Below are 26,601 nucleotides of genomic sequence, written 5' to 3'. Positions count from 1 at the left end.
GGTCAAGGATTTGGCCCCAAAGCGGGACCCTTTCTTGCCTCCCTGTCCAGGCTCACAGGACGCACACATTTACATTGTGAGCCCCACCCTGGAGGAGGGAGAGTCTGGCTCTCACAGTCACCTGCTCTGGACAGTATCAGGTTTTCCCAAGCTGGCAAGTCCAGCATTGGTCAGGACAGAGTCGGGGCACCTGTGAGCCTAACAGGGCTGGATACCTGATAGGGAGACTCCAGGAGATGGCAGGGACATGGGGTGGCGTGCAGCCAGCCTCCAAGGAGGGCTGGACCGTGTGTTATGGCTGGAGCCTTCTGAACACCTGCTACTTGTCCAGTGCTCCACACTCACTGCCTCTTCTAAGCCTCAGCCCCATTTCATAGTTGAAGGAACAAAGGTTCAGCGAGGCCAAGGGGCTTGCTCAAGGTCACACAGCTAGTGAGTTGCAGAGCTGGGACCGGAGGTCAGGTTTATCTGCTTCCAAAGTCCCACTCTGTCCTCTCTGCCCCTCAGCCTGCCCCAGAGAGGGACAGCTGGGTAGCTGTGGTGGCCAGAGTGTGCTGGAAGGATGGGGGAACAGGGTGGTGGGGATGGGGAGAACTTACCCTCTTTTCCCTCTGGAGCAGTTCTGTAACACTGATGTGATGAGTTCCAGCTCTGTACCAAGGATGAGGTGATGGATGCTTAAGAATAGGATCCCATGCTGGGGAAGCTGTACCTCACTGTAGCATTTCTCAAAGAATATTCCAGGGAGTACTTGTTCCAAGGGATGCTACTAAGTGTTCTATGAAGAAAGATGGCGCTGTGGAAAAAGTTTGGCAACACAGGGTTTTAAAAAAAGGAACACAGACTTTACTGCAGGACTTCTCAGAGCCTCCAAAGCTATAGGCATTGAGAATTCCTCAGAGAGGAGGCAGGCAGCACTTTCCAAACTTAAAAAGTAAAAGCAAAAACTTTGATGCAGTCAGATCTGGGTTCTGATCCCCTATTCAGCCTCTCTTTGAGCCTCATTACTCCATCTGTAAGGTGGGGATAGTTATGCTTGCCTGAGAAGTAAGAAGGTTAAGTGAGATAAGGCATGTGACGCTCCCACCATGAAGACTGTGTGTGCTAGGCTCGGTCAGTGTTACTGCTGCTGTTGTGGCTGCTTTAGCATCTGCCCTTCGGTCCCACAGCAACCTTCAGGACAGCTCACTCCTCTTTACCAGGGCCTCCTGCAGGTTCCAATCTGTCAGTGTCCTCTCTGTGCCAGACCCAGGTCTGAGCTCGGGAGCTCAGGTGGGTCTCTTCCAAGCATAGCAAGGGAGGTCCCCCACCCAGTTTTGTGCCCTCAATTCTGTTCATGTCCCCTGAGGTCACAGGCCCTTTTGAGTGGCTCATGTCATACTGTCAGTTCATTGGGAGCTTGTGGTCACCTGTAACCCCCAGATCTTACTCTCATGAATACTGCCCACTCTGGCTTGCTCTCCAGGCCTGCACCAGAGCAGGGCTCATCTTCCCTGGGTATCGTTTATCCAGACAACCACACTGACCTCAGGCCATAAACAGACACTCATTGGTTGATCTGGTCAACAAGTAATGACTCTGCCACCCTCCAGTCCCTCCCAGCATCTGTTTCACCTCAATACTTCTTGGGGGACAGTGAGAGGTGTTATATCTGCTGGGGGTGGGGCTTTGTAGTGACAGGAAGCTATCCCAGCACTAACTCAGGATATGGAGTGGGCTAGTTGTTGGGACAGGTCTTAGCAGACCCTCGGGGGCTCCTCTGGAGCCACTTTGTTGGGTGCTGCTGCTGAGTTCACCTGCATGTTGACTAGGAAAGACTTGTTCTTTTAATGTGACTTTCTCTGGGGTACTCTTTTCATTTATCACAGTTTTTGGTTTTTTTAATTTTTAAATGAAATAACGCATTGGAAAAACTTAGCAAATGCTCAAGATTCATTCATTCAACAACTGTTTCTTGAGTCCGTCATGTGCCAGGTACTGGACAGATCACTGGGGCTGTAAGAGGGAGTCCACACAGACGTTGCCCTCATGGAGCTTATGGTCTGGAATGGGAGAGAGACGTTAATGAAGCCGTCACCCTGATGAATATGAAGGTGTGATGGAGGGGGTACTAGGAAGGACAAGTTCATGGTGGTTTGGGAGTGTTGGGTAGAATAAAGGCTCCCCAGAAGACATGATGGAGGGGTGAGAGCTCAGAGAGGGTGAGAGATAACTTGGGAAGGTGTTCCAGGCTGAGGGCACAGCATCTGCAAAGGCCCTGTGGTAGGAAGGATCATGGGATTCTGAGAGAAAGCCAGAGTGGTTGGAGCCAGGACTGAGGGGGTTTGAGGAGGGGAGTGAGGCCATAGAGGTGGGCAGGGGCCAGACCACACAGGCCTGTATGCCAGGTCTAGGACTTTTTCCTTAGGTGTGGACAGTGAAGACCCACTCATAGCTTTAAGCAAGGGCATAGGGTGATTGGGTTTGCATTTCAGAGACAGATGACTGGGGTGCAAGGCTGCAGGTGGGCTAGAGGGCAAAATTTAGGAGGCAAAACTGGCTGGATGTGGTGGAAGAAGGCAGTGCAAAGGGGCTCCCAGCTCAAGCATGTTCATGGAGGGCACAGAGACACGTTGCATCACTGTCTTCACCATTCCTGACCTTGGGCTCTGAAGGTGTAATTCATCCCCATTATCAGGGGCTTTTTGCCCTCTTAACAGTGTGTGTTTTGTCCATTCCTATTTGAATATTATTTTTCTTGATGGAATTGCTAGAAGCCAACTCACAACTGGTGTGTCCTGACATCTCTGCCTGCTGGGACCCTGACACCTGTCCCCCGTTGTGGGCTGGCCCCTTTCTTGTTCTGAGGGAGCTTTAAAAGAGCAGATAGCTTTAACCCCCATTTCCCAGCACCTTGGCGCACTGTCCATCTTTGGGGATGGCCTTCTGTCTTGGGGCTGAATGTGGAGCCTCCCTTGTAGCTGTGGGGGCCTCTGAGAGGCACGCACACCTGCCTCTTGGCCCCATGGCTCTCAGCCCCAGGGAAGATGGGCCTCTGCCTGCCTCCACCCCTCCCCCAGGCCATGCCCAGGTCTTGCCTCATGAGAGGGCTCACTCCTGGGATGCTGGTCCTGGCGTCCCCAGGGCAGGAGGGGGCTGCAGGGCTGTCCCAGCCAGGGCAGGTTGGGGCCCTGAGATGGGGCAACAAGCCAGCATTTGGAGGTGTGAGCTGGGGAATAGGATCCCAAACTGGTGCTCAGGAATGGCCGGGTACTGGGAGGCCCTCTCACCCTCCCCAGGTTCTGCTGTTGCTGGTTGGGGAAGTGTGTGTACAGGTGTGGGCATGTTCATGTATGGGATGCATGCACTGGTGAGCTCCCCATTGTGTGAACTTGGGTGTGCATCCCTTGAGGTGGGCAGAGGCTGCCCATATCCTGTATCCAAGGCGACAGCCTGACCCTTATCTCTTGGGCAGGTGGCTGGCCTGTTTCATGACCCCAGCATCGGGAACCCCATCCACATCACCATCGTGCGCTTGGTCCTGCTAGAAGATGAGGAGGTGAGAAGTCACGTGGCCCCACACTGCCCCCTGGGATGGCATCATCTGCCAGGGCCCTCCTGCCACTCACCTGAGCTGCCTCATGTGGAAGGGCACAGCGAGGGCCTCCTTGGCCCAAGCAGTGTCATCTGTCACCCCCAGTCCCTGGCTGACCCTCTCTTAGGTCCCGTCTGGCACGTGCCTGTGGGCGGGGTTGTCAGACTGGAGGCTGGACTGGGGGCCTGCCTGCTTGTCTGCCCACTGCCACCTCTGGGCCTCTGTCTCCCACCTTCATGTGAAGGAGAATTTGGCCTGACACTTCAGAGCTCAGGGAGAGGCTTGAGTGGCCACGCTCTCTGCCCCCAGGAGGACCTAAAGATCACTCACCACGCAGACAACACCCTGAGGAGCTTCTGCAAGTGGCAGAAAAGCATCAACATGAAAAGGGACACCCACCCGCTGCACCACGACACCGCCATCCTGCTCACCAGGTACCGCCAGCTGTGAGGGGCTGGGCCGTGGGTGTGGCCGGTAGAGCTTGCGGTGGGCAAGAGGTGCTACCTGACCCTCGGGGGGCAGACACGGCCCTGCTCTCAGGGAGCCTCATTTTGAGGAGGGTTTGCACACCTTTGACCCAAGACTGGATTCCAGCAGTACTGGGGGAGATCTTTTTATTTTGGAATAATTGTGGATTCCGTGCAGTTGTCAGAAATAATACAGGGAAGTACCATCTACACTTCATCCAGTTCCCCACAGTGGTAACATCTGGCATAACTGTAGTTATATCCCAGCCAGGAAATTGATGCTGATATGATCCACAGACTTACTCAGGTTTCATTAGGTTTACATGCACTTACTTGTTTGGGGGTGTGTGTGTATTAAGTCTTATGCAATTTTATCACATGTGTACGTTCCTGTATCCACTGCCACAGTCTAGATATAGAATGGTTCTATTAGAAGGATCTCTTGTGCAACTCTTTTATAACCAGAAAATCTTACTCACATACCACCTCCCTTCAACATGACCCCAACCTCTGACAACTCTTTATCTGTTCAGAGGCAGTGTTTTGAACTTGAGGTGGAGTTATTTCCCTTTGCTGAGCTCCGGCAGCTTCTGTCAGCACCCTCGCTGGAGTAGTAACCCAAATTGTCTGTGCGTGGGTCTACTCCCCAGGCCGAGATAGGTGTCCCGGGTGAACGAGGGCACCTGCTTCCCAAATGGCTCCTGCGCTGGTCTCGGAGCGATGGCAGGGGCATCCTTCTCACTCCCAACCTCCCTCAGGGTCAGCAGGGGCCCTTCCCTAACCCCCTCAGCTTGGGTGGGCCTGGCTCCGGGCCAAGTCAGCCTGAGGGCCCCTTTTCTCTGCATGTGCAGGAAGGACCTGTGTGCCGCCATGAACCAGCCCTGCGAGACCCTGGGCCTGTCCCACGTGGCGGGCATGTGCCAGCCTCACCGCAGCTGCAACATCAACGAGGACACGGGCCTGCCACTGGCCTTCACCGTGGCCCACGAGCTCGGGCACAGGTACCCCACCAACCCCACTGCCACACTAAGAACCCGACCTCACCTCCCAACCTGTGGGCGCCAGACAGCCAAGCCGATGGCCCACACAATCCCAGGGAAGGGAGCCCTGTCTTGAGGAATGAGCCCAGCCTGGCCACATGCTATCCCTGGCACTGTCCCCACCCCACAGACAGGCCGCTTCCCTGTTAGGAGAGGGATGAGTCTTATTTGAAGTGGGGGTTGAGATGGGCCAGAAAGTCACCATAGGTCTTTGTCCCTCCCTGTTGCCCTCAGTGCTTGCATTTTTTACTCTTAGTCCCTGCCAACCCTCTGTTGGTAATCGCTCTGTGACCCTAGGCAACTTCCCTGCCCTCTCTGGGCCTCTGTGTGTTCCCTGTTGATTGAGGGGGTTGGATTCAGTGATGTCCAAGGCTCCCTCTGTTGGACACCTCCACATGAGGCTATTGTGCCTAGGCATGGCCCGTAGCCTTGGCCCTCTGTGCCCAGACTGTTTAGCTGTGAATATGGTAATCTTAGATGTCTGGGAGCCAATGAGGGCAGGCTCACAGAGAGCTCTGTTGGTCCGAGGTGTTGGGTCATCCCTGAAGGATGAGAGAGAGAGTGTTTCTCAAAGTGCTTAGTATGGTGCCTGGCACATAGTAAGTGCTCAGCAAAGGTAATTTTTCTCAGGTCTTTCCCAAGGATGGTCTTGAGACTTTTCCTGTGGCGCAGGAGCTCAGATTCCCTAGCTCCACTGCACAGCCTTGGGACAGGACCTGAGGGGTGGCAGGAACTCTGTCTGACTGTTCTTGGCACCAGTGAGGTTGCGGGGGCCACAGTGGGCCCCACGCATGCCACCTGGCTTGCCGTTTTTGGCCAGCTCGTTGCAGGAGCCTGGCTGCTCCGCATCCCTGGTGCTTAGTTCAGGCTCAGGCTGGTGCACCTGGCAGAGGGCCCTGTGGGACACTAGTTAGCACACCCACGTTTTACCTTAAGGAAACTGAGTCTCAGAGACAGGTTATGACTTTCCCCAGGCCACACAGTGGTTTTGGTGGCAGAGCCAGGCCTGGGAGCCAGGATCCAGCACCTTGCAGACATCAGAGGGAGGGGCGGCCTGGTGGCTTCCCACCGGCTCACTCGCCCCTGGGGCCTGTGCTCTCACACAGTTTTGGCATTCAGCATGACGGAAGCGGCAATGACTGTGAGCCCGTTGGGAAACGGCCTTTCATCATGTCTCCACAGCTCCTGTACGACACCGCGCCTCTCACCTGGTCCCGCTGCAGCCGCGAGTACATCACCAGGTTCCTTGAGTAAGTCCCTCCCCCAGCCCTGGGCCTTGTCTGAGCCCCTGAGGTCACAGTGTGACCGGGGAGATGCACATAGCACCTTGGAGGATGAGCAGGAGTTCACAGATGTATAGAAGGGAGAAGAGTGGTATTCCTGGTAGAAGAGGCATGAGCAAAGGCATGAGGACATGAGGAGTGTAGGATAATTTTCAGGGAACAGCAGGATGTTAAGTGATGCTACGGGAGCCAAAGCAGAATAGGAAAGGAAGCTGGAGGAGGTACACGGCTGGCCATCTGACCAGAAGGGTCCAGTGAAAAACAGGGAAGCAAGTGCCCTTAAAGGCACCGAAATATAAAGCTTTTCCTTTCTTTTGTGTCCTCTTGATTTGCTATGTTATTTTTTTATTTGCTAGTTAATGTTCTAAGTAAAGACAAACTTAAAAATTTAAATGATTAGCGCAAGTTTTTTTTTTAATTGAGGTGTAGTTGATGGTACCATATTATATAAGTTTCAGGTGTACAACATAGTGATTCATAATTTTTAAAGTTATATTCCATTTATAGTTATAAAATATTGGCTATATTTCCTGTGCTGTGCAATATATCCTTGTAGTTTATTTATTTTATACATAGTAGTTTGTACTTCTTAATCCTCTGTCCCTATCTTGCCCCTCCTCCCTTCCCTCTTTCCACTGGTAACCACTAGTTTGTTCTCTGTATCTGTGAGTCTGATTCTTTTTTGTTGTATTCACTAGTTTGTTTTATTTTTTAGATTCCACATATGAGTGATATCATACAGTATTTGTCTTTCTTTGACTTATTTCTCTAAGCATTATATTCTTCAAGTCCATCCATGTTGCTGCAAATGGCATTATTTCATTCTTTTTTGTCTGAGTAGTATTCCATTGTATATATATATATATATATACCGCATCTTCTTTATCCATTCATCTATTGATGGACACTTAGGTTTTTTCTGTATCTTGGCTGTTGTAAACAATGCTGCTGTGAACATTGGTTTGCATGTATCTTTTCAAATTAGTGTTTTCATTTTTTTCTCATATATACCCAGGAGTGGAATTCCTGGGTCACATGGTACTTCTGTTTTTCTTTTTTTGAGCCATACTGTTTTCCACAGTGGCTGAACCAATTTACATTCCCACCAACAGTGTACAAGGGTTCTCTCTTCTCCATGTCTATACCAACATTTGTTATTTGTGTTCTTTGTGATGATAGACATTCTGACAGGTGCGAGGTGATATCTCATAGTTTTGATTTGCATTTCTCTGATGATTAATGATGTTCAGCATCTTTTCATGTGCCTGTTGGACATCTGTATGTCTTCTTTGGAAAAATGTCTGTTCAGGTCTTTGGCCCATTTTTTAATCCGGTTATTTTTTTTTTGATGTTGAGTTGTATGAGCTGTTTAAATACTTTGGATATTAACTGCTTGTCAGTCATATCTTGCAAATATTTTCTTCCGTTCTGTAGGTTGTCTCTTCATTTTGTTGATAGTTTCCTTCACTGTGCAAAAGCTTTTAAGTCTAATTAGGTCCCATTTGTTTATTTTTACTTCCTTTGCTTTAGGAGATGGATCCAAAAAAATATTGCTACAATTTATGTCAAAGAGTGTTCTGCCTATGTTTTCTTCTGGGAGTTTTGTGGTTTCCGGTATTATGTTTAGGTCCTTAATCCATTTTGAGTTTATTTTTTATATATGGTTTGAGAAAAATGTTCTGATTTCATTTTTTTACATGTAGCTGTCCAGTTTTCCCAGCACCACTTATTGAAGAGACTGTCTTTTCTCCATTGTATATTCTTGCCTCCTTTGTCATAGATTAATTGGCCATAAGTGTGTGGGTTTATTTCTAGCCTCTCTATTCTGTTCCATTGCTCTGTGTGTTTGTTTTTGTGCCAGTACCATACTGGTTTTTTAAATGTTATTAAAGTATAGTTGATTTAAAGTGTGTTCATTTCTGCTGTACAGCAGAGTGATTCAGTTATATATATATTCCTTTTCATATTCTTTTCCCTTATGGTTTATTGTAGGATATTGAATATAGTTCCCTGTGCTATACAATAGGACCTTGTTGTTTATCCATTTTATATGTAATAGTTTGCATCTGCTAATCCCAAACTCCCAATCTTTCCCTCCCCATGCTTCCTCCCCCTTGACAACCACAAGTCTGTTCTCCATGTCTGTGAGTTTGTTTCTGTTTTGTAGATATGTTCATTTGTGTTGTATTTTAGATTCCACATATAAGTGGTATCATATGGTATTTGTCTTTCTTTTCCTGACTTACTTTACTTAGTATAATAATCTCTAGGAACATCCATGTTGCTACAAATGGCATTATTTCATTTATTTGTTTATTTTTGCTTTTATTTCTATTACCTTGGAGACTGACCTAAGAAAACATTGGTATAATTTATGTCAGAGAATGTTTTGCCTATGTTCTCTTCTAGGAGTTTTATGGTGTCATGTCTTATATTTCAGTATTTAAGCCATTTTGAGTTTATTTTTGTGAATGGGGAGAAGGTGCGTTCTAATTTCATTGATTTGCATGCGGCTGTCCAACTTTTCCAACAGCACTTGCTGAAGAGACTGTCTTTTCCCCATTGTATATTCTTGCCTTCTTTGTTGAAGATTAACTGAACTTAGGTGTGTGGGTTTATTTCTGGGCTCTCTGTTCTGTTCCATTGATCCATATGTCTGTCTTTGTGCCAATACCATGCTGTTTTGATTACTGTAGCTTTGTAGTATTGTCTGGAGCCTGGGAGGGTTATGCTTCCAGCTTTCTTCTTTTTTTATTTAAGATTTTTTTTTTTGATGTGGACCATTTTTAAAGTCTTTATTGAATTTGTTACAATATTACTTCTGTTTTATGTTCTGGTTTTTTGGCCGCGAGGCATGTGGGATCTTAGCTCCCCACCCACACGCCCTGCATTGGAAGGCGAAGTCTTAACCACTGGACTGCTGGGGAAGTCCCTTCAGCTTTGTTCTTTTTTTCTCAGGATTGCTTTGGCAATTTGGGGTCTTTTATGGTTCCACATCAGTTTTGGGATTTTTTTGTTCTAGTTCTGTGAAGAATGTCATGGGTAATTTGATAAGTATCACATTAAATCTGTAGATTGCTTTGGGTATTAGACTGGCCACTTTAACAATATTCTTCCAATCCAAGAGCATGGGCTGTCTTTCCATTTCTTTGAATCACCTTCAATTTCCTTTACTAATGTTTTGTAGTTTTCAGCATATAAGTCTTTCACCTCCTTGATGAGGTTTATTCCTAAGTATTTTATTTTTTTGATGTGGTTTTAAAAGGAATTGTTTGTTTACATTCCCTTTTTGATATTTCACTGTTAGTGTAAAGAAATGCAACCAATTTCTGTATGTTAGTCTTGTATCCTGCTACCTTGCTGAATTCCTTTATCAGTTCTAATAGCTTTTGTGTGGAGTTTTTTGGCTTTTCTTTATATAATATCATGTCATCTGCAGATAATGACAGATTTACCTCTTCCCTCTGAATTTGAATACCTTTTATTTATTTTTCTTGTCTGATTGCTGTGGCTAGGACTTCCAGTTCTATATTGAATAAAAGTGGTGAGAGTAGATATCCTTGTCTTGTTCCAGATTTTAGTGGGAAGGCTTTCACCTTTTCACCTTTGAGTATTATATTGGCTGTGGGTTTGTCGTAAATAGCTTTTATTATGTCAAGATATGTTCCTTCTATACCCACTTTTGCAAGGTTTTTTTTTTTTATCATGAATGGATGTTGAATTTTATCAAATGCTTTTTCTGCATCTGTTGAGATGATCATGTGGTTTTTGTCTTTTGTTGATGTGGTGTATCACATTGGTTGATTTGCATATGTTGAAACATCACTGTGACCCTGGGTTGAATCCAGCTTGGTCCTGGTGTATGGCGTTTTTTATGTGTTGTTGGTTTTGGTTTGCTAATATTTTGTTGAGAATTTTTGCATCTATTTTCATCAAAGATACTGGCCTGTAATTTTCTTTTTTGGTAGTGTCTTTGTCTGGTTTTGGTATCAGGATGAAGGTGGCTTCATAGAATGTCTTTGGGAGTTTTTCTTCCTCTTCAGTCTTTTGGAAGTTTGAGAAGGATCGGTATAAGTTCTTCTCTGTGTGTTTGGTAGAATTTGCCTGTGAAACCATCTGGTCCTGGGCTTTTGTTTGTAGGGAGTTTTTTTTGTTTGTTTTTTGTTTTTTTAATTCCAGATTACAGATGCTATTTCACTTCTAGTGATTAGTCAGTTCAAGTTATCTGTTTCTTCTTGATTTAGTTTTGGAGGACTGTATGTTTCTAGAAAGTTGTCCATTTCTTCTAGGTTGTCAAATTTGTTGGCATATAATAGTTCATCATATTTTCGCATGTTTTTTTATATCTCTGCAGTATCAGTTGTGATTTCTCCTCTTTCATTTCTTATTCTGTTTATTTGGGTCTTCTCTCTTTTCTGCTTGGTGAGCCTGGCCAGAGGTTTGGCAATTTTGTTTACCCTTTCAAAGAACCAGATCTTGGTTTTATTGATTTTTTTTCTATTGTTTTTAAAATCTCTTTTATTTATTTCTTCTCTGATCTTTATTATTTCCTTCCTTCTGCTGACTTTAGGTTTTGTTTGTTCTTCTTTTCCTAATTCTTTTAGATGGTTAAGTTGTTTATTTGAGATTTTTCTTGTTTCTTAAAGAAGACCTGTATCGCTATGAACTTCCCTCTAAGGATTGCTTTGGCTGCATCCCATAGATTTTTGTATGGTTGTGTTCTCATTGTCATTTGCCTAAAGGTATTTTTTTATTTCTTCTTTGATTTCATTGTTGACCCATTGGTTTTTTAGTAGCATGTTGTTTATTCTCTATGTAATTGTGTTTTTAAAAAATTAATTAGTTTATTTATTTTGGGCTCTGTTGGGTCTTCATTGCTGCAGTGGGCTTTCTCTTGTTGCGGTGAGCTGAGGTTACTCTTTGTTGCACTGCGCGGGGTTGTCATTGCAGTGGCTTCTCTTGTTGCAGAGCACAGGCTCTAAGCACGTGGGCTTCAGTAGTTGTGGCTCGCAGGCTCTAGAGTGCAGGCTCAGTAGTTGTGGCGCATGGGCTTAGTTGCTCCGCAGCATGTAGGATCTTCCTGGAGCAGGGCTCGAACACGTGTCCCCTGCTTTGGCAGTCGGATTCTTAACCACTATGCCACCAGGGAAGCCATTTGTAATTGTTTTTTCTTGTTTCTTTTTCTGTGGTTGATTTCTAGTTTTATGCCGTTGTGGTCAGAAAAGATGCTTGAAATAATTTCTATACTCTTAAATTTTTGAGGTTTGTTTTGTGCCCTAGTATGTGGTCAGTCCTAGAGAATGTTCCATATGCACTTGAAAAGAATGTGTATTCTGCTTTTCTTGGATCTAATGTCCTGAAAATATGAATTAAGTCTAACTGTTCTATTGTATCATTTAGAATCTCTGTTGCCTTATTGATTTTCCATCTTGAAGATCTATCCATTGATGTGAGTGGGGTGTTAAGATCTCCTACTATTCTTGTGTTCCCATCAGTTTCTTCCTTTATGTCTGTTAGTATTTGTTTTATGTATTTGGGTACTCCTATATTGGGTGCATATATGTTGACAAGTGTAATATCACCTCCTTGTATTAATCCCTTTATCATTAGGTAGTGTCCTTCTTTATCTTTCTTTATAGCCTTTAGTTTTTTTAATATTTATTTTTTTACTGAAGTATAGTGGGTTTACAATGTGTAGTTCAGGTGTACAGCAAAGTGATTCAGATACACACACACACACACCACATCTTCTTTATCCATTCATCTGTCGATGGACATTTAGGTTGCTTCCGTGTCTTGTTTATAGCCTTTGTCTTAAAGTCTATTTTGTCTGATATGAGTGTTGTGACCCTTACTTTCTTGACATTTCCTCTTGCATGAAGGAATATCTTTGTCCATCCCCTCACTTTCAATCTATGTGTGTCCTTTGCCCTAAAGTGGGTCTCTTGTAGGCAGCATATTGTAGGCTCTTGTTTTATAATCCAGTCTGCCGCTCTGTGTCTTTTGATTGGAGCAGTTAGTCCATTGACATTTAAGGTAATTATTGACAGATATGTATTTATTGCCATTTTAAACCTTGTTTTTCCATTGATTTTATATTTCTTCTTTGTCCCTTTCTTTTGCTTTTTGTTTTTCCTTTTGTGGTTTGATGATTTTCTTTTGTATTATACTTCTTTTTGGCTCTCTTCTTTTTGGTTTTTGTGAATCTATTGTATGTTTTGATTTGTGGTCACCCTGTTCTTCAAGTATGTTATCCCCTTCCTATATCTACTTGTTTTAGACTAGTAGTCATATAGGCTCAAACACATTCTAAGAAAAAAACGTACATTTTCTTACTCTCCTCACCCACATTTTATGATTTTGATGTCCTCTTTTACGTCTTCATGTTCATCCTTTTATTGTTAATTGTGGTTATCGTCTCTTTCACAGAAATTTTTTGATTTTTTTAAAAAAATCTATGTACTGACTTATTTAAGTGATTTACTTTCCAATTGTGATTTTCTCTTTCTTAGGAACCTTCTTTCTATTTAGAGAAGACCTTTCAATATTTTCTTTATGATAGGTTTAGTATTGCTATATTCTTCTAGTTTTCGCTTGTGATAGTTGAAAATTTTAAAAATGATAATTTTGCTAGGTAGAGTATGCTAGGTTGCAGATTTTTCCCTTTCAGGACTTCGAATATATCTTGCCACTCTCTTCTGGACTGCAACGTTTCTGTAGAGAAATCAGCTGATAGCCTTATGGGGGTTCTTTTGTAATTAACTCTTTTTCTCTCTCTTTTTTTTTTAACATCTTTATTGGAGTATAGTTGCTTTACAATGGTGTGCTAGTTTCTGCTTTTTAACAAAGTGAATCAGCTATACATATACATATATCCCCATATCTCTTCCCTCTTGCGTCTCCCTCCCTCCCACCCTCCCTATCCCACCGTCTAGGTGGTCACAAAGCACTGAGCTGATCTCCCTCTGCTATGCGGCTGCTTCCCACTAGCTATCGTTTTTACATTTGGTAGTGTATATGTGTCCATGCCACTCTCTCACTTTGTCCCAGCTTACCCTTCCCCCTCCCCAACTCTTTTTCTCTTGATGCTTTTAGAATCCTCTCGTTAACTTTTGCCATTTTAATTATAATATATCTTGGTGTGGGTCTGTTTGGGTTCATCTTGTTTGGAACCCTCTGTGCTTTCTGTATCTGGATATCTATTTCCTTCTTTAGGTTTGGGAAGTTTTCAGACATAATTTCTTCAAATACATTTTCAACCCCCTTTTCTCTTTCTTCTTCTGGGAGCCATATTATATGTAGATTGGCATTATCTCATAGGTCTCTTATTTTCAGAACTCGGTGTCTGTTAGACTGAAGAGATCTGTTTCATTGTTCTTTCAGGGCAATTCTCTTGATCTTTTAATTGGGAGTGGTTCCTCTGCTTCTTTATTTTATTTATATTTCTCTTGCTCTGAGTTTAGGAGAAACAGTTATCTACTGTGGTCTTGGAAGGCTGTTTTTGTGTGGGAGCGGCCCTGTGTAGCTTGTGTGGGTTTAATAAGTTTTTGGTGCAAGGGCTGTTTTTAGTATGAATGCCCACCACCTCTTTCTTCAGTTTATGCTGGCCATTATCCCCTTGATAGTAGGTGTGACTAGAGCCTGCATTGGATGTTGAGCAGGGCCTTCCTTCTTGCTCTGTGGTTGTCACTGTCTTGTCCAACTGTTCCCTAGTTGTTGGAATAGAAGCCCCCAGATCCGTTTCTGAGCTGAGGTGTAAGATAGGCAGGACTGGAGCATTCCCACGGGCAGAGGAGCCACTGAGTATTCCTCCACCAGAGCCATCCACTGTGTTTCACCTGTCACCCGTTGTGCAGAATCACAAAGTCCACTGTTGTTGGCACTGCCCTTGGCCCCGCCTCAACCATGGGAATGACGTCAATAAACCCTGGTGTTTCTCAGGCATTGTTTTCACAAGGCCACCAGCGCAGATCCACTGAACTCAGATCCCAGGACTGCAGTAGTCATGCATCTGGACTTGCTGTGGGAGCGAGGCAGCTCAGATCCTGGCCTGGCCCAGCCCCTGCATGCAAGCGCCCACAAAGCCCACAGCTCCTAAGGCCAGACCTGTCCCAGCTGCAGGAGCACCCACTGTCTGCTCAGATGTCCCACAGGTGCTGAATTTACAAAGCTGACAGCAGAGGTGTAAATCTGCAGCTCACACAGCTGGGGAAAGATTTCATCCCTGCTTCATAAGTCATATAGTCCCTGGGGCTCAGTTGTGATTTCAGCCCCACCTCTGCACATGGGCAACCCACTGGTACCTGCTCCTGGAGCCCGCCAAGGCAGTGGCTGGCATGGGAGCCCACCAAGGCTGTGGCTGGGGTGTGTGGGCCCACTCAGGCGGCAGCTGGGGCATAGAAAGAGGCTGCTATGGCGACCCCACCCCTCCCTTTGCTCACCACTCAACAATGGTGCATCACTTCTATGGCAGGCCCGGGCTTCTTCTGCAAACAGCCCTGGTTGCAGCCATACCACATTCCAGCCCCTTCAGGCTGTCTCCACACAGGCAACACCAGTCCTCTCTCCAGGTCTCCTCTAAACCCCAAGTTTCAGCACCAAGACCCCTCCTGTACCAGCAGATTCTTGTCTCAGTCTGCGGCATGCAGGGTGGTGACGTGGACTGTCTGTGCAGGTCTCTCTCTGTTCTGCCTGCCACAAACCAGTTGTTTTGCTCTTCTCCAAGCCTCTGTAGCTCCCTTTCTGTCCCAGTTGATCTCCCAGTGAGGGGGTTTCCCAGGGTGCAGGAACCTTTCCTCTTTTACCTCTCCCTCCCAGGGGCGCAGGTCCCATCCTGCTTCCTTTCACCCCCCTCTTTCATCCTGCCCAGTTATGTGAAGGTCTTTCCTGTCCTTTCAGGTGTTTGAGGTCTTCTGCTAGTGTTTAGTAGGTATTTTGTGAGAATTGTTCCATTTGTAGATGTATTTTTGATGTATTTGGGGGAGGAGGTGAGGTTTACATCCTTCTACTCTGCCGTCTTGATTCCTCTCCCAGTACCATACTGTTTTGATTACTGTAGCTTTGTAGTATAGTCTGAAGTTAGGGAGCATGAAATCTCCAGCTCTGTTCTTTCTCAAGATTATTTTGGCTATTAGAGGTCTTTGTGTTTCCATACAAATTCTAAAATTATTCTAGTTCTGTGAAAAGTGCCATTGGTATTTTGGTAGGGATTGAATTGAATCTGTAGATTGCCTTGCGTTGTATGGTCATTTTAACAATATTGATTCTTGAATCCACGAACATGGTGTGTCTTTCCATCCGTTTATGTCATCTTCAATTTCTTTCATCAGTGTCTTACAGTTTTCTGGGTACAGGTCTTTTACCTCCTTAGGTAGGTTCATTCCTAGGTATTTTATTCTTTTCAATGCGATGGTTAATTGGATTGTTTCCTTAATTTTCTTTCTGATAATTCAGTTAGTGTATAGAGATACAGCAGATTTCTGTATGTTAATTTTGTATCTTGTGGGACTTCCCTGGTGGCGCAGTGGTTAAGAATCCGCCTGGCAATGCAGGGGACACAGCTTCAAGCCCTGCTCCAGGAAGATCCCACATGCCGTGGAGCAACTAAGCACATGCACCACAACTAGTGAGTCTGAGCTCTAGAGCCCGCGTGCCACAACTACTGAAGCCCACGCTCCTAGAACCCATGCTCTGCAACAAGAGAAACCACTGCAGTGAGAAGCCCATGCACTGCAACAAAGAGTAGCCCCCCTCTTGCTGCAACTAGAGAAAGCCTGTGCACAGCAACGAAGATCCAACACAGCCATAAATAAATAAATAAATTCATTAAAAATAAAACATTTTGTATCTTGCAACTTTACCAAATTCGTTGATGAGTTCTAGTGGTTTTTTGGTGGCATCTTCAGGATATTTCTATGTATAGTGTCATGTCATCTGAAAACAGTGACAGTTTGACTTCTTCCTTCTTAATTTGGATTCCTTTTCTTGTCTGATTGCTGTGGCTAGGACTTCCAATACTATGTTGAGTAAAAATGGTGAGAATGGGCATCCTTGTCTTGTTCCTGATCCTGGAGGGAATGCATTCAGCTTTTCACCATTGAGTATGATTTTTTTTCACCATTGTGTATGATGTTAGCACTGGGTTTGTCATATATGGCCTTTATTATGTTGAGGTATGTTCCCTCTATTCCCACTTTCTGGGGGGGGGTTGTCATAAATAGATGTTGAATTTTGCCAAAAGCTTTTTCTGCATCTATTAAGGTGATCATATGGTTTTTATTCTTCAGTTTGTTAATATGGTGTATCACATTGATTGATTCGCACATATTGAATCATCCTTGCATCCCTGGGATAAATCCCACTAGATCATGGTGTATTGTTGGATTCTGTTTGCTAATATTTTGTTAAAGATTTTTGCATCTATGTTCATCAGTGATATTGGTGTGTAATTTTCTTTTTTTGTGGTATTTTTGTCTGGTTTTGGTATCAGAGTGATGCTTCATAGAATGAGTTCAGAAGTGTTCTTTCCTCTGAAATTTTTTGGAATAGTTTGAGAAGAATAGGTCTTAACTCTTCTCTAAATATTTGGTGGAATTCATCTGTGAAGTCATCTCGTCCTGGACTTTTGTTTGTTGGGAGTTTTTTTGTTTGTTTCTTTTTTTAAATTACTTCAATGTCATTACTGGTAATTGGTCTGTTCCTATTTTCTGTTTCTTCCTGGTTTAGTCTTGGGAGATTATATATTTCTAGGAATTTGTCTATTTCTTCTAGATTGTTCATTTTATTGGCATATATTTGTTCTTAGTAGTCTCTTATGATCCTTTGTATTTCCATGGTGTCAGTTGTAACTTGTTTTTCATTTCTGATTTTGGCCCTCTCTCTTTTTTTCTTGATGAGCTGGCTAAAGGTTTATCAATTTTGTTTATCTTTTTTTTTTTTCAGGCAATGCTTTATGGGGGCCCCTGCTGCAGCAAGGGGGAGCACGAACAAACAAAAGATTCCCTTGCTTGCTCACTCCCTGAGGGGGTAGGCGAGCTTGTTCCTTATATGGGGTGAGGGTCCAGCTATTATTGATCTTTTTTATTGTTTTTTTTTCTATTTTTTTTTGTCTTTATTTCTAAATGATTAGCATAAATTTTACCATTCATCTTTATGCAGTGCCAATTTTTAAATGCAAATATAGGCACATTGAACTCATGTGGAATCACCAAAATGATGTAATTCATATTTCGTAGCTCATATTTACCTGAACGGTGGACATACTGCACAAAACTAATTTGACTGGTTTTATTTCACTTCATAACATGCACCCATTCTCCCAATACTCTCTGCCTTGGCTTACTGATGAGTGAGGAAGAACTGACAGGAAATGGAACTATCTTTACATTTCCTTCTAGCCCATCATTTTCAGTGCAGTAGTTGGCTGATACAAGGAAGTAACACAAACAACAAAGGATTATAGAGTTCCTTGGTCATTTCTGTTTCTTAAAACATCATTGCCTTCTTTGTGCATTTGAAGCAAGTTCTGGTTCTAGTGCAAAGTATGGCCTCTGGGGCTGTCCTAGACATAGCATGCTTATCTTCCATTTGCTTAGAGTCTCACTGAATTCCTCCACATCATGGGTCCGCTGGAATGCTGCGCTCATGAGGTGGCAAGGAGCAGAGGACACAGACATCGCATATCTCCCCTGCTCACGCACATGCTTCTTGTTCCATCAGAACTCGCTTAACAGAACACAAGTTCAAAAATATTAAGAGTTCGAGATGGCAGTAGCAGAGCTTTAAATCACCCCACCCTCCATTCTTTGGGCAGCCACTTTCAACTTTCATCCTTTTTAGCTTTTTCTTACCTTATTTACTTTCATATTTCCAAAAAGCCTTCCTAGAGTGCTGTTTCTTGATTTTTCAATTTAGATATTATCAGATGACTTGTACAATGGAAGGTTGGGATTTAACCCCCTGTGTCACTTCCTGTACACATTTGCCCCTGCCATCACGTCCCAATATCGTGTTAGCATACCTTGATTAAATCCACGTTCAGTGTTTTCATTATTAGGGTTGTATAGATAATGCCGAACCAAGTGTTGTAACATAATGATGTTCTCTTTTTCAGAACCACTTTTTTACTTGCCTAGTTTTCTTTGCTTCTCTAAGTCTTCCGTATCCTCCAACAATTCTACAAAATGTGTCTTAATCCAGTTGTCCAGAAGGCAATCCCTGCCCCATCATCTTAACAGTTTTCCTTCTTTCCCGGACAACCCCTCAGCTTCCCTTCGTCCTGCTCCAGTCTAAACTGGATGCTTTCTGTTTCTCTCCTAAAGTTGTCATGCATGGTCGTTTTGTTTCCTGGATCTCTTGCTTTACCTTTTTTAGAGTTTACTTCTTTTTTTTGGTGGAGCATATTCTCAAGTAGCCTTCTGAGAAGGGGTGTATGGAGGTGAATGGTTTGCTTGTCTTAAAATGTTTCCTTGTCTTTATTCTTCCCTCATACCTGACTGATCATTTGGTAGCAACTTCTAAGTTAGAAGTCTTTCTCCCTCCGAATTTCAAAGGTGTCTTTCCTTTGTCTTCTAGCTTCCAACACTGCTGTCGACAAGTCTCATACCAGTCTTAATTCCCAAACCTTTGTATGTGACCTTTTAAAAAGTCTGGAAACTTTTAGGATTTTCTCTCTCTATTAATATAGAAAATATTCTGTCTATCTTTCTCTCCCTCTCTCTTTTTTTCTCTTGGTGATTTGAACTTTTGCAATTATGTGCCTTGGTCTACTTTTATTTTGAGAGGACACTTGGTAGTCCCTTTTAATCTAAAAATTCATGTCCTTCAGTTCTTGGAAATGTTCTTATTTATTTGATAGTCATCTTGCTTTTATTTTCTCCTTCTGGAACCCTTCATATTCATCTGTTCTCTTCCTTTCTTATTTTTACAAGTTTTCATCTCTTTCTGTTTACTGGAAGACATCCTTATCTTTATCTTATAACCCTTCTATTACATTTAAATTTTTTTTCCTGTTGTACTTCTACTTTCCTGAACTTTCTTATTTGCTAAATACTCCTTTTTATTATCCTGTTCTAGTTCCATAGGTAGAGTATCTTATCTTTCTGAGGTTATTATTTATGTGGATTATTTTTTCTTTTGCTCCCTGCAATATCTTTTTTTCCTTTGAGTTATTTTTTAAAATCTTTCTGTCATATTAAAGGTTTTCTTAAGATGGCATGGCTGTATTCCCTCTGTGGAAGGAGGCACTGGGCTGGCAGTTGGGAGGTCTGTGGACTGGGCCACACTTTTCCACATCACCACTGAGGGACTGGTGGGGATGGGGCTGTTTCTTTGGAAGATCTTTATTTATTTTTATTTTTATTTTTATTTTTATTTTTATTTTTATTTTGTGGTACATGGGCCTCTCACTGTTCTGGCCTCTCCCGTTGCGGAGCACAGGCTCCAGACGCGCAGGCTCAGCGGCCATGGCTCACAGGCCCAGCCGCTCCGCAGCATGTGGGATCTTCCCAGACCAGGGCACGAACCCGTGTCCCCTGCATCGGCAGGTGGACTCTCAACCACTGCGCCACCAGGGAAGCCCTGGGAGATCTTTAAATGTCAGTATCTAGGGTCATTTTTCTGAGTGATTGTTGCCCCAGAGAGGCATCCTCTAGTCTTTTCCTGGAAAGGTGTAAGTCTGGCTACAGCGTTCTGGGATCCAAATGGGGAAGGAGCTTGGTGGTTATCTCAGACTTCCTCATGTAGACTTTTCTCAGTAGGTCCCTCTGCCTCAGGCCTTCCACTGTGCCTGGTGTTCCTGGACCAGATCTCCTGGATCACCCTCTCCCGAGAGTGACCCCGGCCCTCTGCCAGGCAGGAAGGTGGCCATCACCTGGCTACATGGAGTTGGGAAGGGGATCTAGTGGATCTTACAGACTTTCAGCCAGGCTCTTGTGCTCAGTCTTCCTGGCGCACAGGTCTCCAGGGGTCCCTGGGACCCTGATTCCTGAGCCCTTCCAATGTCCCCCTTCTGGGTAGTTTCTCCCTGTAGGACTGGCTCTCAGCATTCACTGCTGTGGTAAGTCAGCTGCTACTCGATCATCTGCTTTTGCTGACATCTTTCATCTGCCATCATCACCTCTCTCTTGCCCTTTGTCGTTGTGGATGTATGCCTTGTTTATTCCTTTCCTATCATCTTAGTGGGGCTCTGGAAGGGAGTGGAAATAAATCTGTGTCTGTTCAATGAGCCATATTTTTCTAGAAGTCCATTCACTGGGGCCAGGTTCATTATGGATGTGAGAGCAGGACTCTGGCCTCTGATAGAACAGGGATTACTGGGTGGAGAGTGGGACTAGAAGCAGAGAAGAGTTGAGTTTGATGTTAAGACCCTGGACTCTGGGCCAGGTTTCTACCCGTGTTGGCAGACAAGTTACATTAGCTCTAAGCCTCAAAGACTGGGGATAATGATGGGACTGCCTCCTGGGTTGCTCTGAGGATTCAGTGAGCACACGTGTGAAGTGAGTAGCACAGCTCTGGCCACATGGTTAGCATTCAATGCCTGGTGGCTGTTATCCCTGCTACCAAGGGATACGTGATGAGGAGCTGAAGCAGAGAAGTGGCCCGGGCAGGGGGAACTGGGTAGAAAACTATCCCAAGGGTCTGTCACCTCCCCGACATGGGAGTCAAGAGTGAGAGAAGGGCTGAGAAATCAGAAGAGTAGCCGCCCCTGCAGTACCCTGAGGGCTTTTCCCAGCTGCCCCCCACCCAGGGTGCCTCCCAGCCTGACTTCTGTCAGGACAGACAGACAGACAGATGCGTCTCTGTCTTCATTCAGCTGCTGGAATGTGCGAGGGACTTGGCTTGGGGCCTGGGGTGAGGGTGGGAGGAGAGGGCGAAACCCTGAGCCAGCCAGGGCCTCCCGGAGCCTTGGCACCGAGAAGAGCTGGAAGGAGGCGGAAAGAGAGATACAGGCGCGGCAGATGGCGGGGAGCTGGGGAGGGAGGAGAAGTTCATCTCCCCAAGGGTGGTCGCACTCTCACCTCTCCATCCTGGAGGGTCAGGCAGGAGGGGATCACAAGGCCCAGGACAGGTGTGGGAGGGGGTGCTCAGACGGAGAATGTGGTACCAACCTGTCCTGTAGCCCCTCTGCCCTCTGTCTCCTTGCTGGGGGTGGGACAGAAGACAGGACAGGTCCCACCTAGACAGGATGGAGGCCAGAATGAGCAAGATTCACAGAAGGAAGGCGCCAGGTGGAGTCAGGCAGTGTTTCCAGGGCTTGAGGGTGTCTTAGAGGCACTCAGACCACCCCCCATTCCCCACTGGATGCGACACTCCTCGGCTTCCTGAAAGTGGATGTTTATTAGGCCACACAGACCCAGACACTGGCGAATCCCACTTGGTCTCAAACTGTGTTCAGGGGGACAGTGGTAGAGGAGGTAAGACCCTCACCATCCGGGGGGCACAGACATGTGACAATTCCGGGTAATTAGCACTGTGGCAGACAGGCCTGTGGGGTTTGTAGGAATCTGGAGAAGAGGGGCAGGGACATCACCTCTGAGAAGGAGCCGCAGAGCTGCCCTCTAAGGACTCATGCGGCACCCTGAGGAAGAAGGGTGCTCTAGGTGGGGTGCACAGCGTGGTCCAGGGCTGGCAGTGCGGGAGCGTGGGGTGGGATGGAGAATCTTCAAGAGGTGGTGGTGGGGCTGGAGGAAAGCTTCTGGGAACTGGGATCATTGACCAGTCCAAGACGTCAACCTGAAGAACTTGAAGAGCCTTTCTGGGCTGAGGGCTGCTTTAAGGGACCCTGCTCTTTCATAAGGGACCTCTCGTTTCATGAGCTACTACTTGGACCTGGGGCCAGGGAGGGAAGGCCCTGTTCTCTCATGCCTTCGCAGCCAGGATTTCTGCAAGGAGAGAGGCGGGCCTGATCGTGTGTCGGGCCCTTGCCCCCACCATCTGGCGACTCCATGACTAGGCCCCCAGGGGTGGCGAGGGGAGGGGGCACACAGGTCTCTCCCAGGTGATGGGCAGCTCTTTGCAGTCCTCGAGGTGGGAGTGACATTTCCGACTGGAGCCACCCGCTGTCTGCTGTGACCCCATGTGGGGTTGCCCAGCCCACTATAATTAGAGCGAGGAGGGGCCCCAAGGGGAAGGGCTGACGTATGTCAGCAGCATGGGGAGCCTGGCAGTAAGCCAAGCAGAGGAAGGAAGGGCCAGCTGCCGGCCGCCCGTGTGACTTTTCCCAAGTAGATGCTGCTATTTATACCTCTGTTGCTTGGGATCACATAGGCTGCCTCAGCCTCTTGTAGATGAGGATGTGAAGGCCCAGAGAGGGTAAGGGATGGCCCAAGGCCACACAGCATCTGTAGCAGCAGGGCAGAATTTGGGTTTCCAGTCAGCATCTGGGCCTGAATGTGGCTCTGATTCTGGTGGTGGGTCCTACAAGGACCCTTCAGGCCCCCCAACCTCTCACACACATATAGGATGGCCCTGAGAGGTTGTTGTTGCTCTGGCTGCCCAGCAGCAGGCCACAGAAGCTTGATACATGGCATGTCAGCACCGGGTCCTGGCCGGAAAACTGAAGGGCTGGATGTGGCCTGGGACCTGTTGGTGTGGGGCTGAGGCGCGTTGGACCCCAGTCAGAGGAGTAGGTGAACCCCCAAGCTACATCTTGAGTTGTGTCCTGCCAGGCAAAAAGGAGGAGCCCTGGGGCCAGGTTGCCCCTTCACCCCCTTCTTCCCCATCTCAGCCGATGCTCTGCCCCAGGGTGCAGGCCCAGGGAGCCTCCAGGCTGAAGCCAGCAATCAGAAGACTCCTTTCTCCCTGCCAGGCCTCAGCTGCCATGATTTAGAACTTCTATTTGGGGTGAAGTGTCTGAGGCAGGCTCACGATCGGATGGGAGGAGCTCTGCACCAAGGGCAGCCTAGCAAGTGGACACGTGGGTGCTGGCAGCCTTGTCTGGCATCACATCCTGACCATCACTGCCCTCCCACATCACCCAGGGCAAGTGACGCACTGCCCTGAGCCCTGAAAGTGTAAGGAGATGGTAGTGGTAGAGTTTTCTGCTTGAGGGGTTGTGAGGATCAGATGAGAGAGTGCCCGCTCAGCACCCAGGGCCCGCCTGGCCTGCGGTGATCCGGGACAGAGGGCTGGGTTCCACACCTGCTCATTCGCCCGATGCCCATTTTAGAGGGTCCTTTTCTAGCTAACACAGGTGGGACAGGTGATTCTGGGTGGGGAGTTGCCCCCAGGGTCCTCAGCAGGCGTCTGGTCACTGAGGCTTTGTTCCCTGAAGCTCTGGTGGAGCCCGGGCCCTGCCACCAGCCAGGGGACCTGGGAGACCACATGGACCACCCACCCTGGCTTGGACTTGCAGCTCCTAGACCTCTGCCTCTGAAATTTGGACTCCAAGATACCAGTGGCTGACTGCCCCCAGCCTTTCCTCACGCGGGCCTACAAATTGGCCTATTTCTTGGCCTCTCCGTGGCCTGTAGTGTCTCCTCCTTCCCTCCTGGCCAGACCCCAGCATCCATTACCTCTTCCCTTCTTTCCTGTGCCTCCCTCAGTCCTAACCAGGACCCTTTGCTCATCCTGGCTCCCCGACCTGGCCCAGCCACCCTCAAGCCTCCCAGACTGGAAAACTGGGGGGTTTCTGCCTCCCCTTACCCTGCTTAGCCTGGGACCCCAAGTCCCACAGGTCCTGCCTCCCTCCTGATGCTGCCAGGGAGTCCTGGCAGGAGATGGGCAGGAGTAAATAAGGGAGTGAGAGAGGCTGGCAGGCACTGGGCTCTCTCCCAGGCTGGCGGCTAGAGAGAGAGCAGCCTTCAGGCCTTGGTCCTCCCACAGATGACCCTAGGTCTCAGCCCAGGGCGGGGCCATCAGAGGCCTGCTGTTGTATCCGCTGTGATGTGATGCTCTCCAGGTCATGGACTGAGGGGTGGAGGCTGCAGGAACTCCGAGCAGGGTCACATGAGGGCTTAGTGGTCCAGGAGGCTTCAGAGGGAAGGGCCTTTGGGCTGGGTCTTGGGGAGAGAGGCTTCACCAGTGGAGGGGTGGGGAGAGTGTCGTGGATGGAAGGAATAGTTTGTGGAGAGGCCTGGTACTGGGGAGCGGTGACGAGTTATTTAGCCAGCTGGAGTGCCCTGGAGATGGATGGGAGAGGCTGGGAGGGTCTTTCATGCTAGCTTAGGTCAAAGAATCGGATGGGTGAGCAAGGAGGCTGGAGTTCTCCTGTAAGTTTAGGGCTTTAAGCCCCTTCCCACCTTCCCTGCCCAACTGGCCTGGTGCGGCCTCCCTGATGGGTCTCTCAGGCTGCCCCCTCTGCCCCAGAGGACAGGTGGCCCCTCACTTCATACTCCTGTCCCATCTCTGCAGCCGTGGGTGGGGCCTCTGCCTGGATGACTCTCCCACCAAGGATATCATCGACTTCCCTTCGATACCACCTGGCGTCCTCTATGACGTGGGCCACCAGTGTCGCCTCCAGTATGGGGCCTACTCTGCCTTCTGCGATGACATGGACGTGAGTGTGGGGCCTGTGTGGACACTGGGGAGGAGAGCAGCCCTCAGCAGCCTGCAGACCCCACCCAGCCTGGGCTCGGCCCGCACGTGATGCCCACGAGACATAAAGTGGCCTGTGGCAGAGGCCTAGGGTTGGGCGGCCATAGACCCAGGTCTGCATTCTGGGTGGACCATTTACCAACCATGGGACTTTTGGGCAAGGCCCTCACCTGCTGGAGCTGGATAATAAGAGGTAAAATAAAACCTCTCCTGCGGGGTCCTGGGGAAAACCGCCTGAAGTGATGGCCGTGGACATGTCAGAGACCCTGCAGCTTCTAACCAGGGTGTTTCCAGGCGGGTAGGCTGGGGCTGGGAGAGGTGTGGGCGAGCCGGGGACCGCCCTGAGCCACAAACCCGAGCCTGGGGCCCCAGCCCAGGGCCCCTCACACCACGTGGTCCAGGAAGACAAGAGGGGGTTCCAACTGTAGACCCCCAACATGTGCCAGCCCCAAGGAGGGATTCCTTGGGGACTCGTGGGGGTGGTGAGGGGGTAGGGCAGGTGGTGGCACCGAGGAGGAGATGAGGATATGGCCCTTGCCCTCCTCCTTGCAGAATGTCTGCCACACGCTCTGGTGCTCCGTGGGGACCACCTGTCACTCCAAGCTGGATGCAGCTGTGGATGGTACCAGGTGTGGGGAGAGCAAGGTAGGGGTTCACCAGTCAAGCTGCAGAGGGGGTGAGAGGTGAGACTCCCCGCTGTGTCCGTGCTCCAGGGTCGGCCTTGGCTCACAGACTTGCTCATGCCCTTAGCAGAACCCCAGCCCTCTCTGGCCCAAGTCCCCACCTGCACAACGGAGGCTTTGGGGCAGAGCTTGACTGGGCAATTCTCCAAAGTGCCTTCAGCTCAGAAGAGTCAGCATTTGGACTCTTATTTTATTCCTTGCTCGGCTCCACCATGGGGCCCAGGTGTTGGGTGACTGGAAGGGGGCCTCCCCCAGCCCTTAGGTCCTTCCCCTCTGGGCCTTGCCAGGCCTTCCACCCACCTTGTTTTCACTAGGGTGAGGAGCCTGGAGTGGGCTTGCTCTACCTCTGTCTGTCTCGGTAGTGGTGTCTGAGTGGGGAGTGCGTTCCCATGGGCTTCCGGCCCGAGGCCGTGGACGGTGGCTGGTCTGGCTGGAGCGCCTGGTCTGTCTGCTCCCGGAGCTGTGGCGTGGGCGTGCAGAGTGCCGAGCGGCAGTGCACACAGCCTGCGTGAGTGCGGGGCCGGGGCTGCCGGGGCAGGTGGGATGGGGCACCCTGAGCAGAGTCGGCGATTGCAGGGACGCTGGCTCTGTCCCAGCCTCCCACTCGCAGAAGTATCCCCATGGAGGCCAAGCCCAGAGTGTCCAGAGCCACCCCGGATCACTCCTAGGAGTGCCCCGGAGGCTGATTGAGTCCCCACTGCTGACCCCATTGCAGAGAGGGAAACATCAAGGCCCAGAGACTGGAGGGACTCATCAGAGGCCACACAACAAAGCAGCAGCTGGTGGGAGGGAAGCAGGGAGGACCGTGGCTAAGAGCTTAGACCCTGAACCTTAGACGGATCAGGCTTCAAATTCCCTCTCCACCCCTTCTCTGGGCCTCAGTTTCCAGAGAAAGTATATGATGGAGCAGCAGCAGTGCCCATCTGGTAGAGGATAAATGCAGGTAAAAGCCTGCAGCTAGGGCTTCCCTGGTGGCGCAGTGGTTGAGAGTCCGCCTGCAGATGCAGGAGACACGGGTTC

General features: G+C 47.7%; 1 protein-coding gene across 6 annotated transcripts in view; it reads left to right on the top strand.

Moving 5' to 3' along the window:
- Positions 1 to 26,601, top strand: part of ADAMTS7 (ADAM metallopeptidase with thrombospondin type 1 motif 7) — a 55,821-nt gene that overhangs the window by 14,026 nt on the left and 15,194 nt on the right. For 4 of the 6 annotated variants that reach the window (XM_059056994.2, XM_067029446.1, XM_067029445.1 and 1 more), the window contains exons 5-11: positions 3,455 to 3,538; positions 3,884 to 4,008; positions 4,893 to 5,042; positions 6,188 to 6,331; positions 24,716 to 24,860; positions 25,451 to 25,543; positions 25,944 to 26,089. In XM_059056994.2, the coding sequence (XP_058912977.1) occupies positions 3,455 to 3,538; positions 3,884 to 4,008; positions 4,893 to 5,042; positions 6,188 to 6,331; positions 24,716 to 24,860; positions 25,451 to 25,543; positions 25,944 to 26,089 (887 nt within the window). The remainder of the gene's footprint in view (positions 1 to 3,454; positions 3,539 to 3,883; positions 4,009 to 4,892; positions 5,043 to 6,187; positions 6,332 to 24,715; positions 24,861 to 25,450; positions 25,544 to 25,943; positions 26,090 to 26,601) is intronic. The other 2 variants (XM_067029449.1, XM_067029447.1) reach the window with 2 other exon arrangements.

The sequence above is a fragment of the Kogia breviceps genome, chromosome 3, assembly GCF_026419965.1.
Source record: "Kogia breviceps isolate mKogBre1 chromosome 3, mKogBre1 haplotype 1, whole genome shotgun sequence".
Classification (NCBI taxonomy): Eukaryota; Metazoa; Chordata; class Mammalia; order Artiodactyla; family Physeteridae; genus Kogia; species Kogia breviceps.
This window is presented reverse-complemented; position numbering and strand designations above follow the sequence as displayed.